The following is a 15,613-nucleotide window of genomic DNA, read 5'->3' on the forward strand; positions in this document are numbered from 1 at the left end:
TGCATGCATTATCTCATTTAATCCTCACAAGAGCCTATGCAGGAGGTACTATAATCTTCCATTTTCAAAATAAGGAAACAGGCTTAAAGAGGTAGGTAACTCTACTGAAGCCACACAGCTTATGAGGAAGAGAATCAGGATTTGAATCCAGATCCTTATGACTCTGCAGAAAATAAATAAATTGCTGAAACGAATTTAATTGGAAAATAAACAGACCTATTGAAGGGTACTGCTACAGAAGGCTTTCTAAGAAGTTCACCTTGGACCCACTGCCTGGCACCACATTCAGTAAGTACTCTAGGATACACATGCTGTGTACTTTCTACTCTCACGTGGGTAGGAAGAGGCAGCAACCACACCATCTACCGGGGAGCCTGTGACAGGACCTAACAGTGTGGTGCTCAACTAGGGATGAGTTTTCTCCCCAGGAAACATTTGGCAAGTCTGGAGACATTTTTAGTTGTCACACCTTGGGGACCTGGTGCTTACTGGTATCTAATAAGTAGAGGCCAGGGATGCTAATACTAAATATCCTACAGTGCACAGGACAGCCCCCCACAACAAAAAATTATTCGGTCCTTTAGTCAGGCGTGATGGCACACACCCACAGTCCTAAATACTTGGGAAGCTGAGGCAGGAGGATTGCTTGAGCCCAGAAATGCAACACTGCAGTGAGACATGATCATACCACTGCATTCCCAGCCTGGGTGATGAAGCAAGACCCTGTCTCTTAAAAAAAAAAAGAATTATTTAGTCCAAAACATCAGTAGTACCAAGATTGAGAAGGCCTGATCTAGGCAGGGATGGAGAAAGGAAATTAACCATGTGAGTCTTGGTATGTCAGGCTCTGTGTTGAACACTTTAATGATTATCTCATGAAATCCTCATAAAATCCAGGAGGTATATCTTATTATTGTCATTTGAAATAGGAAGACTCTGAAGTCTTTCTGACCATTTTACAATGCCTCTCTAACAGATTTTAAAATACAGATAAACTGACAAATACCTTAAATAAAGAATCCACCAGGACTAATCCCAAAGGACATTATTTTGCGAAGGAGCACATAGTAACAATAACAACAACAACTTACACTCATATGGCAGTTACCACGTTTACAGCACTGTTTTAAGTACTTTACATGCACTGACTAATTTAAGCCTCACACCACCCCCTAGGAGAAGGTACTGTTATTATCTCTATGTTACAGATAAGGAAAACTGGGGCACAGAGGGATGCAGTGGCTGGCCAAGGTCATACATCAAGCCAGGATGTAAACAAGGTTTCTCTTTGGAGTCAATGACTTAGGCACTCCAATGTGAACAGGGAGCAGGGATTATAAATTCAAACACCTACAGAAGGCAGGATGATGACTCAAATAAGGAAGGCATAAAATTGGAAAATAATAGAGAGAGGTGGGGACTGTGGCCAACCAGAGAGCACTCCAGCCAATCAGTGCCAAGCTTTTCCAGATGTTGCGGCAAAAGATGCAGAAAATCTATAAACTTACATGAAATCTCTCCATTTAAAAATACTGAATGTGTTAAAATTGTCTTTAAATACCATGAGCAACAATAACAAAAAGTGGCCAGGCAGGGTGGCTCACACCTATAATCCCAGCACTTTGGGAAGCCAAGGCAGGAGGATGGCTTGAGCCCAAGACTTCAAGACCAGCCTAGGCAACATAACGAGACCTCTATCTGTACAAAACATTTAAAAAATTATCCAGGTGCAGTACTGCACATCTATAGTCTTAACTACCCAGGAGGCTGAGGGAGAAGGATTGCTTAAGCCCAGGAGTTCAAGGTTGCCGTGAGCTGTGATCGCACCACTGCACTCCAGCCTGGGCAACAGAATGAGACCCTTTCTCTAAAATAAATAAATAATTTTAAGAAGCAGGCTTGATTCCCAATTTATGCTGTCTGTGGAAGAGCAAAGTGGGCAAGAATGTGAGTTCAGGCGTTCCACTACTACCGAGAGCTTCAATGAGTTCCATTTACCCAAGCCTCCATTTTCTGGTCATTGTTGTTCAGGGTTGCAGTAAGGACTAAATGAAGAGAGATCACAAATGACAAATCTTCCCACGATGCCTGGCACGCAGCTGGCACTCAATAAATTTTAGCCATAACTCAATCATCATTGTCATAGCTTTTTCTGGAGAGAGTATCTCTAGTCTTCAACATCATCTCCCACAAGGCCAATTACCTGCCATAAATTGCCTACCACTTCCCATACACACTGCAGAGTTTCTTAGAATGTTGGGTGAAAAATGGAAACAATAATAAGAATCCCTTCCCTTTCAGTAGTTCTTTAGACCAAGGTTTCTCAATAGCTGGGCTAATGGCATTTGGGGTCAGATAAAGTAACCGCAATAGGTCCATTGCCCAATGGGCACAGTGAGTCAATACACCACCAAGACACTGCATTGCAGCACAGAAAGAGGTTTAATTAAGAGAAGAGGACTTTTTCTAAGTCACCCCAGAATTTCAAAGGACCAATACCCTGCAAGGGATAGCCTGGTCCCAGGAACAGAACACACTCATGTGCTGGTAACACAGAGAATGACAGATGGAGGGGCTACACAAAGAAAGACTGGGGATAGACACCTTGTTTTTTTTTTTTTTTTCCACCAAAATAAACAAATAAAGCACTAGCTAAAAATGAGATAGGATCTCTCAGCCTGATCATATACTCACAAGAAACAAATAGAGTTTCCTGGGTTGCAGCAGAGAACGAGGTTTAATCATAAGAGCCACTAAATAAGGAGATAAGAGGAAACCTCAAATCCATCTCCCCAAAGAGTTTGGGCCTAGGGTTTTGGAGTAGATTGAAGAGTGCCAGGTGAAGTCATGGAACAAAGAGATGAAGAAATGTATTCTCACACTGATTCAGTTCCTCTGTGGGAACCTTTTTTCATTTGTTTGTTTTTTGGTTTTTGAGACAGTTGTCACCCAGGCTGGAGTGCAGTGGCATGATGTCTGCTCACGGCAACGTCTACCTCCAAGGATCAAGCGATTCTCATGTCTCAGCCTCCACAGTAGCTGGGATTACAGGTGTGCGCCAACACTCCCAGCTAATTCTTGTGTTTTTAGTAGAGACAGGGTTTTGCCATGTTGCCGACTGGTCTCGAATTCCTGGCCTCAAGTGAAACATCCACTTTGGCTTCCCAGAGTGCTGGGATTACAGGCATGAACCACTGCTTAAAGCTGGTAGGAGTCTTTAAACTGGTTGGCATCAGCTGTTTTGCTGGAATTCAGGATCTGCTTAAGCAATTCTTAAACAAAAGCCTCATGATTCTAACCTCAGAAATCTTATCTATAGGAACAACGGGGATGCAAATGTATGTAGTGTTACTCAACTTTTGGTTTCAAGGAAGTGAGTCAAAGCACAGCCTGATTAATGCTAATTATAACAATACTTCTGTCTGGAATTCTTGTTAACCCTGCAAGGACAACTTTAATAATTATTGGCTCTGGGACCGTCCTGTGCGTTGCAGGATATTTAGCAGAATCCCTGGCCTCCACCTACTAAATGCCAGGAGCCCATCCAGCTGCAACAACCAAGAATGTCTCTGAACATTGCCAGATGTCCCCTGCAAAATCTCCCCTTATTGAGAATCTCCACTTCAGGACCTAAAAATATCTTCCTGTTCAAAGTATCTTCTTTAGTCTAATCGAATAACAGTTTCAGGAAGATTCCCACCTAATCATTATCAAATATTTACCAGGAAAGCTTTTGTTTTCCCCAGCGATGACATGAATGAAGACAGTTAAAGAACCCTCCATATCTCTGTTCTGTAAATAAGCACGTAAGTTATTTCTCGCCCTCCTGCCAAACAATTACATCCACCCAAGACTGGAGCGATCACTAACACGAGGGCAAACACCAAATCTCTTGCTTCCCAAGTTGCAATGAAGCACGCAGGCAGCCTCCCTAGAGAGCGTCTCTGGATGTCTGCAGATCACTGCCGCCGCAGCAGCACAAGGTCACCGTTCCTGCAGCAATGCAGCAGGGCTCCCAGGATCCCTACTCGCTCGCTCCGCAGCCTCAAGCCTCCTGCAATATCCCCTCCCACCACTGGGCGGCAGGAGCATACTTCCCAGTGCCCGGGGCCTTCGGGTCCACCGGCGAAGGAATGATGCGGCCATCTCATCAGAGAGCTCTGCGGCCCAGCAACCCCGAACAAAGAACAGAGATAACGATCGTGCTAAATTGGAAGCTGTGGAATGGGATTGTCTTTACTCGGGCAATTATTAATAAATGAAAGCACATGAAAGACCAGGGAGAAAAGGAATCATTTAATTAAAGTTCTAATGAAAATGAAGCCATTCCGTAAATAGAAATGGTATTTATGTTGTTCCTATTTTTCATGACCCAGCTAGCTCCTATTTTCACATAAAGTCGCTGGTCTCACTTGACAGGGCACAGATTAGTCATTCTCCATTACAGATACTTGGAGAGTTGAGTCACCCTAAAGACGGCAGCCTCTCTTACAACCTGCATCAGAAAAAGATGTAACAAACCCTGCCTTTCCCCACCCACAGATCCAGGGCTTTCCTCTGGGGCTGGAGTGGGTATAGTTGCCTGGTATCTCCATGGAATGTGTCCCTTGCAGCACTGAGAGGGTCATGGGGCAGCTCCGCGCTGCACATGAAGGTCACAATAGCTAGCCATTCAGTCCCTTTCTCCTGGGATGAGTCCTTTTGCCCAGCAGTCACAGGGTGTGGGTAGTTGTGGGGTTGCAAGAGAGAAGATGAAACTGGAAGGCAACTGGTGGGAAATACTGGGGGAAAGAGTTTGTCCATCTCTTAAGGAAGCCTTGCTCAATATGACCATTTGTGAAACAGCCTGGGAATATCCGTTGTCTAGACTCCTGATTTGTCCAGCAGAGCGTGGGGCTCTGCAAATCTGGCCACTATGACCTTTTCTAAGTCACCCCAGAATTCCAAAGGACAGATACCCTTGCAAGGAAGGGATAGCCTGGCCCGAGGAACAGAACACACTCATGTGCTGATAACACAGAGAATTACAGATGGAGGGGCTGCACAAAGAAGGAGTGCAGATTGACACATTGTTTTTCTTTCCACCAAAAAAGAAAAATTAAAACACTGAGTAAGAATGAGATAGGATCTGCTCAGCCTGGTCATATACTCGCAGGAAACAATCAGAGTGAAAAATATGCATTGTCTCCTTGTGCTCAGAGCTAGGATAGTTTTAATGGTTTTGTACCAGTTGAGTAGGAGCTGAGCTCTGTCATGTCTTTGCTCTGCCTTTCATGTCTCCCAGGTGATGGTGAGCCAGACTGGAAGCCAGGGGCAGGGGCTTCTGTGCCTCTTGGGCCTCCATCCATGTGCCTGATCCAGTCAACATGCTCAGCCTGCTTTAAATACACACACACACACACACACACCCCACAGAGAGAGAGAGAGAGACTATAAAATAAACACATGTTCATGGCAGAAAATGCAGAAAAGAATGGCATCTCTCTGGGTCTGCGAGAGGGAAGAATTCATCTTTTTGCCCTTAATATACTTGAAGGGTTAAATAATGTGCTTCCCATCATGAAAAAAGCTGGTTTTGGAGGACAACACTAAGAGCCAATCATACAGAGATCACAGAAAGCTGGTCTTGGCACAGACCTAGCTGAGGAGAATTAACAGATCTACTGGGGAAAGAAGAAACTACTTGCTTCTAGGTCCCCTTTAAAATGACCAGAGCTTCCAAAGTGACTACTACTAGCACCTTTCATTTGTAGAGTTGTATACTTCTGCAACTGTATCACACCCCTCATTTCTTTTCTCCTTACAGCAATCCCCATAAGGTAGGTAGTGGAAGAACATTTTTATTTCTGTTTTTCAGAGAAGGAAAACAGATCCAGAGAGAAGTTACTTGACCCAGACATACATAGTCAGTGACAGAGCTATAGACCAGAAAGACTTCCTGACATAGCTGCCCTACTTCTCCTCATATTCACTCTCTTGCCCTTGACCCAAGAAGCTGACACTTTTCCCCAAGGCCTCAAGTCCCAATCTATTTCACATCTGAAACATCTTCCAGGAATACTCCCTGACTCCCCAGTAGCTTGCCCTCTTCTAGACACTACATTTTTATCAGAATGGTCTAAGGGTTCACTCTCATATTCACCCTGAGCAGTATCTTGTGAAGTCTGGCCCCAGGATGGCTCTCCTGGACTCTAGGAATTAGACCATCACTTTTCAAATTGTACCATACAGATAAGTCACTTGGGAACCTACTTAAAATGCAAGTCTTATTCAGAAAGGCTAGAGGGGGGCTTCTCACCACCATCCAGGTAATGCTGCTAATCTAAGAAACACTATAAAACAAAATAGGGGCCGGGCGCGGTGGCTCAAGCCTGTAATCCCAGCACTTTGGGAGGCCGAGACGGGTGGATCACGAGGTCAGGAGATCGAGACCATCCTGGCTAACCCGGTGAAACCCCGTCTCTACTAAAAAATACAAAAAACTAGCCGGGCGAGGTGGCGGGCACCTGTAGTCCCAGCTACTCGGGAGGCTGAGGCAGGAGAATGGCGTAAACCTGGGAGGCAGAGCTTGCAGTGAGCTGAGATCCGGCCACTGCACTGCAGCCTGGGCAACAGAGCGAAACTCCGTCTCAAAAAAAAAAAAAAAAAAAAAATAAGATTCTACAAGGACTTGTTAAAATGCAAATTTTCTGAACCCAATCAAATCTATAAATCAGACTATCTTGTGGGCCTGTGAACCTGCATTTTTAACAAAGATTCCCGCTATTCGTGAGCAAACAAAAATTTGATTACGCCCTCCTCTGGGCCAGGAACTCCTTAAATGTTAGAATTAAGTATATTTGATAGTTGGATGTAATCTCTGTGCTCCCAGAACATAGTATAGGTCCTAGCATGCATAATATATGTTGAATTATTTTGTTGAATAAATGGATAGTTCAGAGTACACACACCTAAAGCAGATATTTCCAAACTTACCTAATAAAAGTTTGGTTTTATCTTTGCATTCTGGTGTATTCCAAGGGTTGTTGCAGGAGCCCCAGGGTAGTACAGACACAAAGGAGGCAAACAGGTAGAAAAGTGTATAGCAAATAATCACATTGTAGTATATGGCTATTAGGACAGAGATGATCAGCATCGCGATGCCACAGCCTGCAGAAGCAAAAATTCCAGGGGTTCATTCCTTCTTAAATGCTATGGAATTCTTAGAGTTGGGCATAGGGTAGGGACCTAGGTCTGGGCTCTCTTGTACAGAATGGATGCACTAATAGCAGAGTGGACTGTATGTTTACCAGGGATATGAAGGCATTCTGCTGGGAACTCAACAATGCCAGAGGTGATCTTGGGCCATTACTCAGAAGGACAAAATAAAGGATGGCAAGAGTTAGTTCTATTAACCACAAAGGCAGGTCTCCCTCCCTGGGGCTGCATGGTGCCAGAGGGGACAGAGTCAGAAAGGGCCTGAGGAGGCTGGGAGGCAGGCTGGACTCACCTTGTAGAGCTGGGATGGCCTTCCACACAGACACCGGCCCCTGGCTGGCAAACTGGCCCAGCGACACCTCCAAGAAGAAGATGGGTAATCCAGCCAGAGCCAGCATCATCAGGTAAGGGATGAGAAAAGCACCTTGGAAAGAGAGTGGGGAGTGAGAGCCCTGGGAGGCAAAAGCAGGCTGCTGCCCTCCTTCACCTTCCGGGTTGGGGGCTGGGCTCCCTCTCAAAGAACTAAAGGACAATTTAGCTCCATTCCTGAATAAGCCCTTTGATGTCCTGTCTCAGCAACAGTCACCCACAGATATTTAAGAGCCCTCCTCCAAAAAGTATAAGGGTACCCATGCAAATACACTCCTTATTTCAATTCTCCACTGGCAGATGGCTAGGGATATGTGCTGATGGGGTTTTATTCTTTTCTTTTTTTATTATAGCACTTCAATTTCCTAAAATTAAGCCCTTGCAGAGCTCAACCAGTCCCTGCCTTTGACTCACGACTGGATTCAGATTGGTGAAATCGGAGCCTCAGCCCTCCCAGGACCTAAAAGCTTCTAAGCTAAACTCCAGGAGCCCTCCTCTACAGTAAGTTACCTGAACACCTTCTGCCAACCAGGGTTGGGCAGGCTCTGCCAGAAAGCCATTGGGGGATACCCATCCTTCTTCCTAAACCCATCCCCATCCCCATCACACACTTCTCAACGTCCTTCTCCATATGAGAAGTTCCTTCCATCCTTCAAGGTCAACTCAAATGCTTCCTCTTCCAAGAAGTCTCCCATCTGTGTCCTCCCACAGTACCTTGCTCCAGGCACCAATCACTTGTTAATTTTTATGTAAGTGTCTTATTCAGCCTGTGAGCCCCTAATGTTGTTGGCGCTTCATCTCTTTATTCCTCAAAACTCCCCGTCTAGGGCAATAGTATCTGGCAGACCTCCACAGAGTCGCTGAGACTTCTCTAGGGTTCTTTACCTTCAACATTCTTTGAGGTTGTTTGGGAGGGACTTGGGGAATGGTCGTGATTTTTGAAAAGGTTTTGACCAGAACGTGCTGCTGCATGGGCCAGAGTCAAGGGCCAGGGTACTGGAGATGCGCGAGAGCAGAACAATGGCCTTAGCGGAGAGAAAACTGATCTTTCTCTAGTCTATTCTTCATGCTCCCGCCCCTCCGCACTTCCTGTTTGATGGCAGGGCCTTTCCTGCCCGGGGCTTTCCAAGCCAGGAAGGCCCAGGAGCAGCCACGGGCTGCTGGGGAGTAAAACCCGGGTCCTGCTTTATCCTCTCAGGACGGGGATTGTGCAGTCCTCCTCTGCTCCTGAAAAGGAGCGGCGAGCCCTCCACCCCACACTGAGGGCTGCGGGGCCCCGAGCCGCAGTGCGGAACAGGCGGCCTCCCATCGCAGCGCCTGGCTCCTCGGGAGCGCTGAGATCTGCTCCGCTGCTCTTCGCAGATCCCGGGCGAGCAGAGCGCGGGCACTTGCGCGGGCCAACCTCCTTTTGCTGGAACTCCCTCCCCATCCTCTACCCTGAGTACCCACTTCCCTTCTATTCACTGGAAGCCTTGTTGTAGCACCCTGGCCTGAGGGCGCCCTGTGGAAAACCAAACGGGAACCTATCTGGGTGCCTCTATTCGTGTGGCCGGTACCTGGTCTGTTTTCAGGGCACCCCAGATGACAAATGCTCTGCGGTTCTCGTAAGTACTTGTCAGAGTGTCCTAATTTGGTACTAGAGAGGAGGGGAGTAGTGGCCTATGTTTTGCGCTTTAACCGTCCGGTAATGCAGCACCTGTCAGTTCCGCTGCACCAAATTCCGCCTGAAGCGGACCCAAGAGGCAAAACAAAAGAACAAAAACCCTCAAACTGCCTGACCTATGGGCTGAAGGAATGCATTGTTTGTCCCTTCCGTCCAGTTGAGAAGATGTAGGAGGGGGCTCTAGGTTCAAATTCCTATTGCTAGAGAGCGGCAGGCCCCGCGGCACCTAAACGCCGGGAGGGCCAGAGGGATCGTGAAAGTGCCAGGTCCCTCCTCGGTGGGTACAGAAGAGGTACAAGGGAGCACAGTGGCCCAGCAGCAGATGCAAGCCTAACTAGTGTCCTCCCCGTTTCTGAAACGGCTTTCCTTAAAAACCAGCACCTTCCTCCCATTTAGGGCAGATGAAAGAAACCTGTTTTCGCTGTACGATTTTACTAAAATCAAAATATGTTCTGCTTCAAGAAGCAGAACAAGAAGGCGGAGGTGGCGGGCACTTCTGAGAGGTTTTTGACAGCACATCCCCCACCCCTTCCCCCTCACCTCCTAGCTCGCCTAAGGAGTCCCCTAGGAAGGCAGGATATAACCCTGAATCAGGGCTCCAGGACTGTAGAGCTGCTGGCTGTAACCTTATTGGATGCCCAAAGTGCCGCCGCTCTCTGAACGCTTGACCGCTAGCACCCGTGCTTACGTGGCTCAGGGCCCAGGCCCCAAAACTGGGTCAGTGGGGGTTTGTGGGGCCTCACTCCTCCCCTGTGCCCCTCTCTAGATAAGAGACTCCGGGATCTAATGCCGAACGATTATGGTTCATAACGCCCTCTGGTTATGCACTCACGCCTACGAGGTGTAGGGCTGGAGCCTGCGGAGGCTGCTCTGAGCCTCCCCGCCCTGCGACTCTGCCTGAGGGCTCCTGTCCCACCCAACCCTCAGGTGCCCGCCCCGCCCCGCAGCAGGCGGAAAGAGCGGAAAAGCCATACCTCCCCCGTTCTGGAAGGCCAGGTAGGGAAACCTCCAGACATTGCCCAGCCCCACTGCGTACCCCACCATGGACAGGATGAAGTCCAGTTTGCTGGACCAGTTCCCTCGGGCCTTATTCTCATCCCCTTGCTCGTCCTCCTGGGGGCGGAAAAGCACATTGTCGATAAGAGCCCCGAGTAGGTCCACAAGCAGGCCCCTTCCACCCCTCCCCCCGGCTAGGGGTCCTTCCCAGCAAGCAGGCTCCCACTTTTCAACTGAGGATGCATTGGCAAGCAGGACCCCAAATCTAAAGAAAGGATGCATCTACAAGCAAGGACCTCACCCCTCAACCCTGCACTGAGAGTCAGTCAGCAAGCAGGTCCCCAATTCTGATCTGAAGATCCATCTTAAATAGACCCAAAACCCCCTCTTTCCCAGATCATACAGTCAGGGCACACCAGCAAGCAGCTCTCCCCAAACCTTGAACCTGTAAGGTGATTGCAAGCAGGTCCCTCCATCCCCAAACCCTCACCAAGAATTTATTTGGCAAGCATCATGCCTGGAGTTCCCAGCAAGCAGGTTCCTAATTAATCCTCTCCCACAAAAAAGCCTTCACCACACCCCCTCCTCAGCCCTTTCTTCCTTTAGAGTGTGTGACAAGACCAGAAAGAGAGCTGCAATGCCGAAGCCAGCTGAAGCCCCTGCCTTACTTTCTTGACCAAACCAGAACCTGCCTGGTCAACTAATTTAAGAAGTCATCCTTCAAGACTAATGCAAGGGAGATGAGCAGGAGGGAGATTTGAAGGTGAAACAAGAGGGAAAACAAACAAACAAAAAAGGTTGATATGGGAAGACACAAGCCATCTACAACCTTGAGTTCTGGTCTCAATTTTACTACTAACCAGCTGGACAACCCCAGGCAAGCCACTTGCTCTCTCTGAACCTCCATGTCTCATCTGTAAAAGAGGCTTAAAATAACTGTCCCCTGAAGCCCTTGCCAGCTCCAGCAGTCTATGAATCTTTGAGGCTCATTTCTTCAAGCTCACACTAAGACGCTTTCTTGGGGCAGTGCCTGGTCATGGAATGCCTCACTACTACTCAGGAAAAATGGGGGGAGACCACCCCAAATAAACTCTGAAAATGTTCGGGACACCTAGACACTGCACAAAGCTTTCCAGAGACTCAGGCCACCGCACAGTTTCCACCTCCTCAGTCACCCTTCACCTCCTATTGTAGTAACTTGCTAGGTCTCATACTTTTCTACAGGCTGTGGAGGACACAGCAGCAGCTGTCAGGAGAAGTCTTGGGGAGGGAGAAAGAGCCAGGGTGAGTGTCAGAAAGGCACAATCAGAAAGATGGGCAGGGCTGAAAAGAAGTACTTTCAGAAACCAAACATCTTTAATATCCTCCGTCTCATCCTCCCACACACAGACCACCTCCACTCCTAATCCCACCCTTCAATCCTTCCAGAGCTGCAAAGGGTGGGAGTTCCAGCTCCTTCTGCCGCAGTGCGGAGGTTAAGCAAGACAAGTGAAACAAATATTCTGCTCCACCTGGGGTCACACTGTGGGATACATGCTGTCAGAGGCAGATAATACACTTAGAAAAACCCTCCAGATGTGGACCCCAAAAGGAAAGGCAAGTGGGAAATTCTACTTTTATTTCTAGTTCTGACACCACAAGCTCCTGCTATGTGGGCCTGTGGATAAGTGTGAGTGTGTGTGTGTGTGCGTGCGTGCAAACACTAGAGTAACTAAAGATAGAAGGGCTGTATAAATCCTAAACCTCACACAGGCATAAATTTTGGTCCAGGCCCCACTGCTGGATATACGCCTAGTCCCTGAGGCCAGGAAAGGACAGGAGATAGCAGAAAGGCAGGCAGTGAGAAAGGAAGAGGTGAAGTGGATGAAAAAGGACAGAAGAAAGAAGAGATCAGAGAAGGAAGGAGAGAGACAGAGGGAAATGGAAGAGAACAAAAGCCTATATGAGATAGCGGGCCACCAGCGAAAGTTGCCTTTATTCATAACCCAAGGATTGGGATTTGCTCTGTGGGTTTTTCACACCTCTAATTAAGTGGTAAAGGATCAAATGCAAGAGGGGATTCAGATTAGTGGAGCCCGAAGCTTATACAATTGAGGGAGGTTACTTTAGGGAAAAAAATAGAAAATTTCGGCAAAAGTAGACACCAGGTTTTGGAAGGACCCAGGCAAAGGACAGGCCCCAAAGCTTAAGCTTCAGTAGCCTCAGGTAAACCCACCTCGCATTAAATGAGTTCTCATGTAATAAGCGTTACTGGTAGTGTAAAGGCTACAAAACTTAAACTGTTATCCTCCTACCCCTCCACCCCCAGCCACCACCACTTGGCTTTGTTCTGAATTTTCTCCCTCTTTTTGTTTAATTAAGAAATTATTTTTGAAAAGAAAAGACAGTCATTGGCAGGAGAGGGAGTCTGTCTGCATAAAAGGGTGGGATCTATCTGCCTCAACTGCTTCGTGAATCCGGACCTGGATTCCCACTACAGCCAAGGCTGGGAAGGGGCAGGTTGTGGCCCCTCTGGCAGGGTCACTGCAGCCCTCGCGCCCTGAACTGCCGACCCCAGCGCAGTGCGAGCTTCCGAAGCCCCAAAGCCGCCTCCCGCATCCATCACCTGGCACTGCCAACCGGTTTCCCCATCAGCACACGTGCACCCGCCACGGCCCGGCTGGCCTCTCTCGCGCAGCTGGAGAGCAGGACACTGTGCGGGCCGAATGCAATCGCTTACCTGGGTGGCAACGGTGGCCACGCTGCCCGGAAGCACGGACGTGATTCCATCCGTGCCCAGCACCACGGTGCTCTGGCTCATGTTCACCCAGCCCACGGCAGGGGTATTGTTCCGCTCCAGGGTGCCCTTGCCCACACTCACGTTCGCATCCCCCTCCGGGCCTCGCAGAGCATGGATCTTACAGTGCAGCGCGTTGCCGCGCGCGGAGCTCCCAGGAGAGGGGACGGCCTGCGCGCCTTGTGCCTCTCTCAAGTCCCGCAGAGCTGCAGAGGCCGCCTGCGCCCGCGGGCTACTGAGTTTGCAAGACCCCACTCCTGGCCGCTCAGCCTCGCAGGCTCGCGCGTCCGCTGACTGGAAAGTCTGGGCGCCGGTGGAAGCGGACCTGGGCACATGTGGCGGCGGCGGGGCGGCAGCCGCGGGAAGCTCCTGCTCCGGGCTCGTCCTGGGAGCGCATGGGCCATCCGGGTGGCCCTGCGCCGCCGCCGCCTCCGGGCTGTTGGCTGGCTGTTTATTCATTTCCTTGGGAGCACTGCAATCCTGCAAACACAATGTCAAGTTCGTGCAAAACAAAGTCACAACAGCTTTTAAAATACCTGTATCTACATATGGAGACGTTCGCAACTCAGGTCCAGATACAATATCTGGGGAAGCAAATTGGAATCTGAATTTTTTCTGTTAAGAAAGACTGCAATCAGTATTTCTCAATTTGCCCGCTTCATCAATAACCAGATGACAAAGAAGCTAATATTTCCTCCCTAGTGGAGGATGAACTAAGAAAAGAGGCAGAAATGTAAGGGTAAAGGGGGAGTGAAAATAGCCCTAGAGTCATGAGCTCCCCTCCCTCTTTGGATTTCACATCACAGCTGTGGGTGCCCGCATCCCCATCACCATTGTAGAAAGATTCTTTAATTTTCCGCCCCATTTCCTTTGTCATTCAACAATGCACATTGCCTTTTTCCCCCATAGACAAGCTGTGGCCACAAAGCTGATGCCCTGGCACCTGCGAGCGCTTGAGGCCAAATTGGTGGAGTCCCAGCGCTCCAAAACCCGCCTCCTCCCGCCAGGTAGCAAAGAAAGGTTAAGAATCACGATCAAAATAACCACAAAAAATCCTACAACGATAATAAATTTAAGACACAGAGTAGTAATTAGGTTTGTTATCTTACACAACTTGTATTCACTTCCAGATTCCCAGCACGTAAAAGAATATGCAAAGTTTTTTTGTTCTTTTGTTTGTTTGTTTGTTTTTGCGTAACTATTCACAGGCGTCTAATATCCTTCACAACCCTACGCTGGCTTGGGTACCAAAACCCATGACTAATTTTTATTCTTTTTCCCAATTCACTTTCAAATGAAAAGAACTGCCAGCGGTGGTTTTCCTAGCCACTTTCTCCCCTCGAGTTATCTTTCAGGGCTTCCTAAACATTAGCACCAATAATTATTATTACACTGTAATAATCCTATTATCTTCACCTCCACTGCACTCTTCTCGTCTAACCCCCTTTCACAAGCACGCAAAATAGAACTCCTCAATTTGCACAAATCTGAATACCTCGGCTTCAGCCAGCATTTGTCTCAATAGCCTCTAGGACCCAGAGCAACTCGCCTCTGTACCGGCATCTGGCTTTTCAGCACCGAGGACAGTGCCCGGGATCGGGTCTTTAGGAGCCACAGCCAACATCTCAGCTCTACAGCCTAGGAAACCTCTTTGCGACCTCAGGTGACGCTCACAAGTACAAACACCTAGGGCTTCGAGAATTGTTCTCCTCGTCGATCCCTTTCCCCCCACCCAATGCACAGACATCTCCAAAAGAAATAGCCAAAACGAATCTGCTTTTCCTATCCCCTCAGCCCCTTTTCCTCTTGAAAGAACAAAAGCACTCACTCACCATGTCTGACACAGGCAACAGATTGAACTGGTGGAGGGTGAAACCTGCTATTGACAAGACTGGGTTTGGCTCCAGCAGGAGAGGCGCTTTCTATATCTCCTTGGGAAAGGCCGGGTTTGCGTCAGTGCAAAGCAAGGTGCCCTTGGTTTGACATTTTCTTGATAATACAAGTTTGATAAATCATTACCCCCTTGGATTCAAGTTTTAAAGGGACAACAGCCTAGAGTATGCTGGCCAGTTGTCGCTCCAGCGGGAGGGGGCTGCGTGTTTGGCGTGACTCATGTGGGTCTGATTACTAAACCGAAACCGGCAGGAGGGGAAGACAGAAGTTTGCCTCCTCCTAATTAAGGGAAACATGGGAGGGACACGTCCCACTGCACCCAAGGCAAGGCGCAGTCGCCAACAGAGTGGATCGAGATGTAGAGGTGGGGGGAGGGAGCTAAACCACTGTCTTCTCTTTCCCTTTCACTATATTCCATTGCTCTCTCCCCCAATCTTCAGGGATGCCGAAAGTATTACTCCGAAAGAGACTGAGGGTCTGCGCATAGCCCCACAGCTCTGCGATGGCTGAAGCAGACATGGGTCCTGCATTTATCAAGGTGTACCTACCTAGCATGTATGTGGACTTTAGATTCTCACATCCCTACCCTTTCGGACAGTCAGTCTTGGACGAATCCTGGGTTTTTTGCTTAAAAATTGGGATCTAGTATTTCCGTTCCTATTTCTGTTAACACAATCAGGAGAAAATTCTGAGTATAACTGACCGTTCTCATTGCATTT

The 15,613-nt window shown here is 48.2% G+C and overlaps 1 protein-coding gene across 2 annotated transcripts in view; it reads right to left on the reverse strand.

Annotated features, from left to right (window-relative positions):
* Positions 1-15,109, reverse strand: part of SLC6A5 (solute carrier family 6 member 5) — a 58,343-nt gene extending 43,234 nt beyond the window's left edge. The window contains exons 1-5 of one of the 2 annotated variants that reach the window (XM_033206370.1): positions 14,834-15,109; positions 12,945-13,481; positions 10,204-10,342; positions 7,490-7,621; positions 6,976-7,149 (exon numbers count right to left, since the gene is read on the reverse strand). In XM_033206370.1, coding sequence (XP_033062261.1) covers positions 6,976-7,149; positions 7,490-7,621; positions 10,204-10,342; positions 12,945-13,481; positions 14,834-14,836 — 985 coding nt within the window. In that variant the 5' untranslated portion in view covers positions 14,837-15,109. The remainder of the gene's footprint in view (positions 1-6,975; positions 7,150-7,489; positions 7,622-10,203; positions 10,343-12,944; positions 13,482-14,833) is intronic. The other variant, XM_033206371.1, reaches the window with a different exon arrangement.
* Positions 15,110-15,613: the final 504 nt, after the last annotated feature.

This window comes from Trachypithecus francoisi, unplaced genomic scaffold (assembly GCF_009764315.1).
Source record: "Trachypithecus francoisi isolate TF-2019V2 unplaced genomic scaffold, Tfra_2.0 Lachesis_group8, whole genome shotgun sequence".
Lineage (NCBI taxonomy): Eukaryota > Metazoa > Chordata > Mammalia > Primates > Cercopithecidae > Trachypithecus > Trachypithecus francoisi.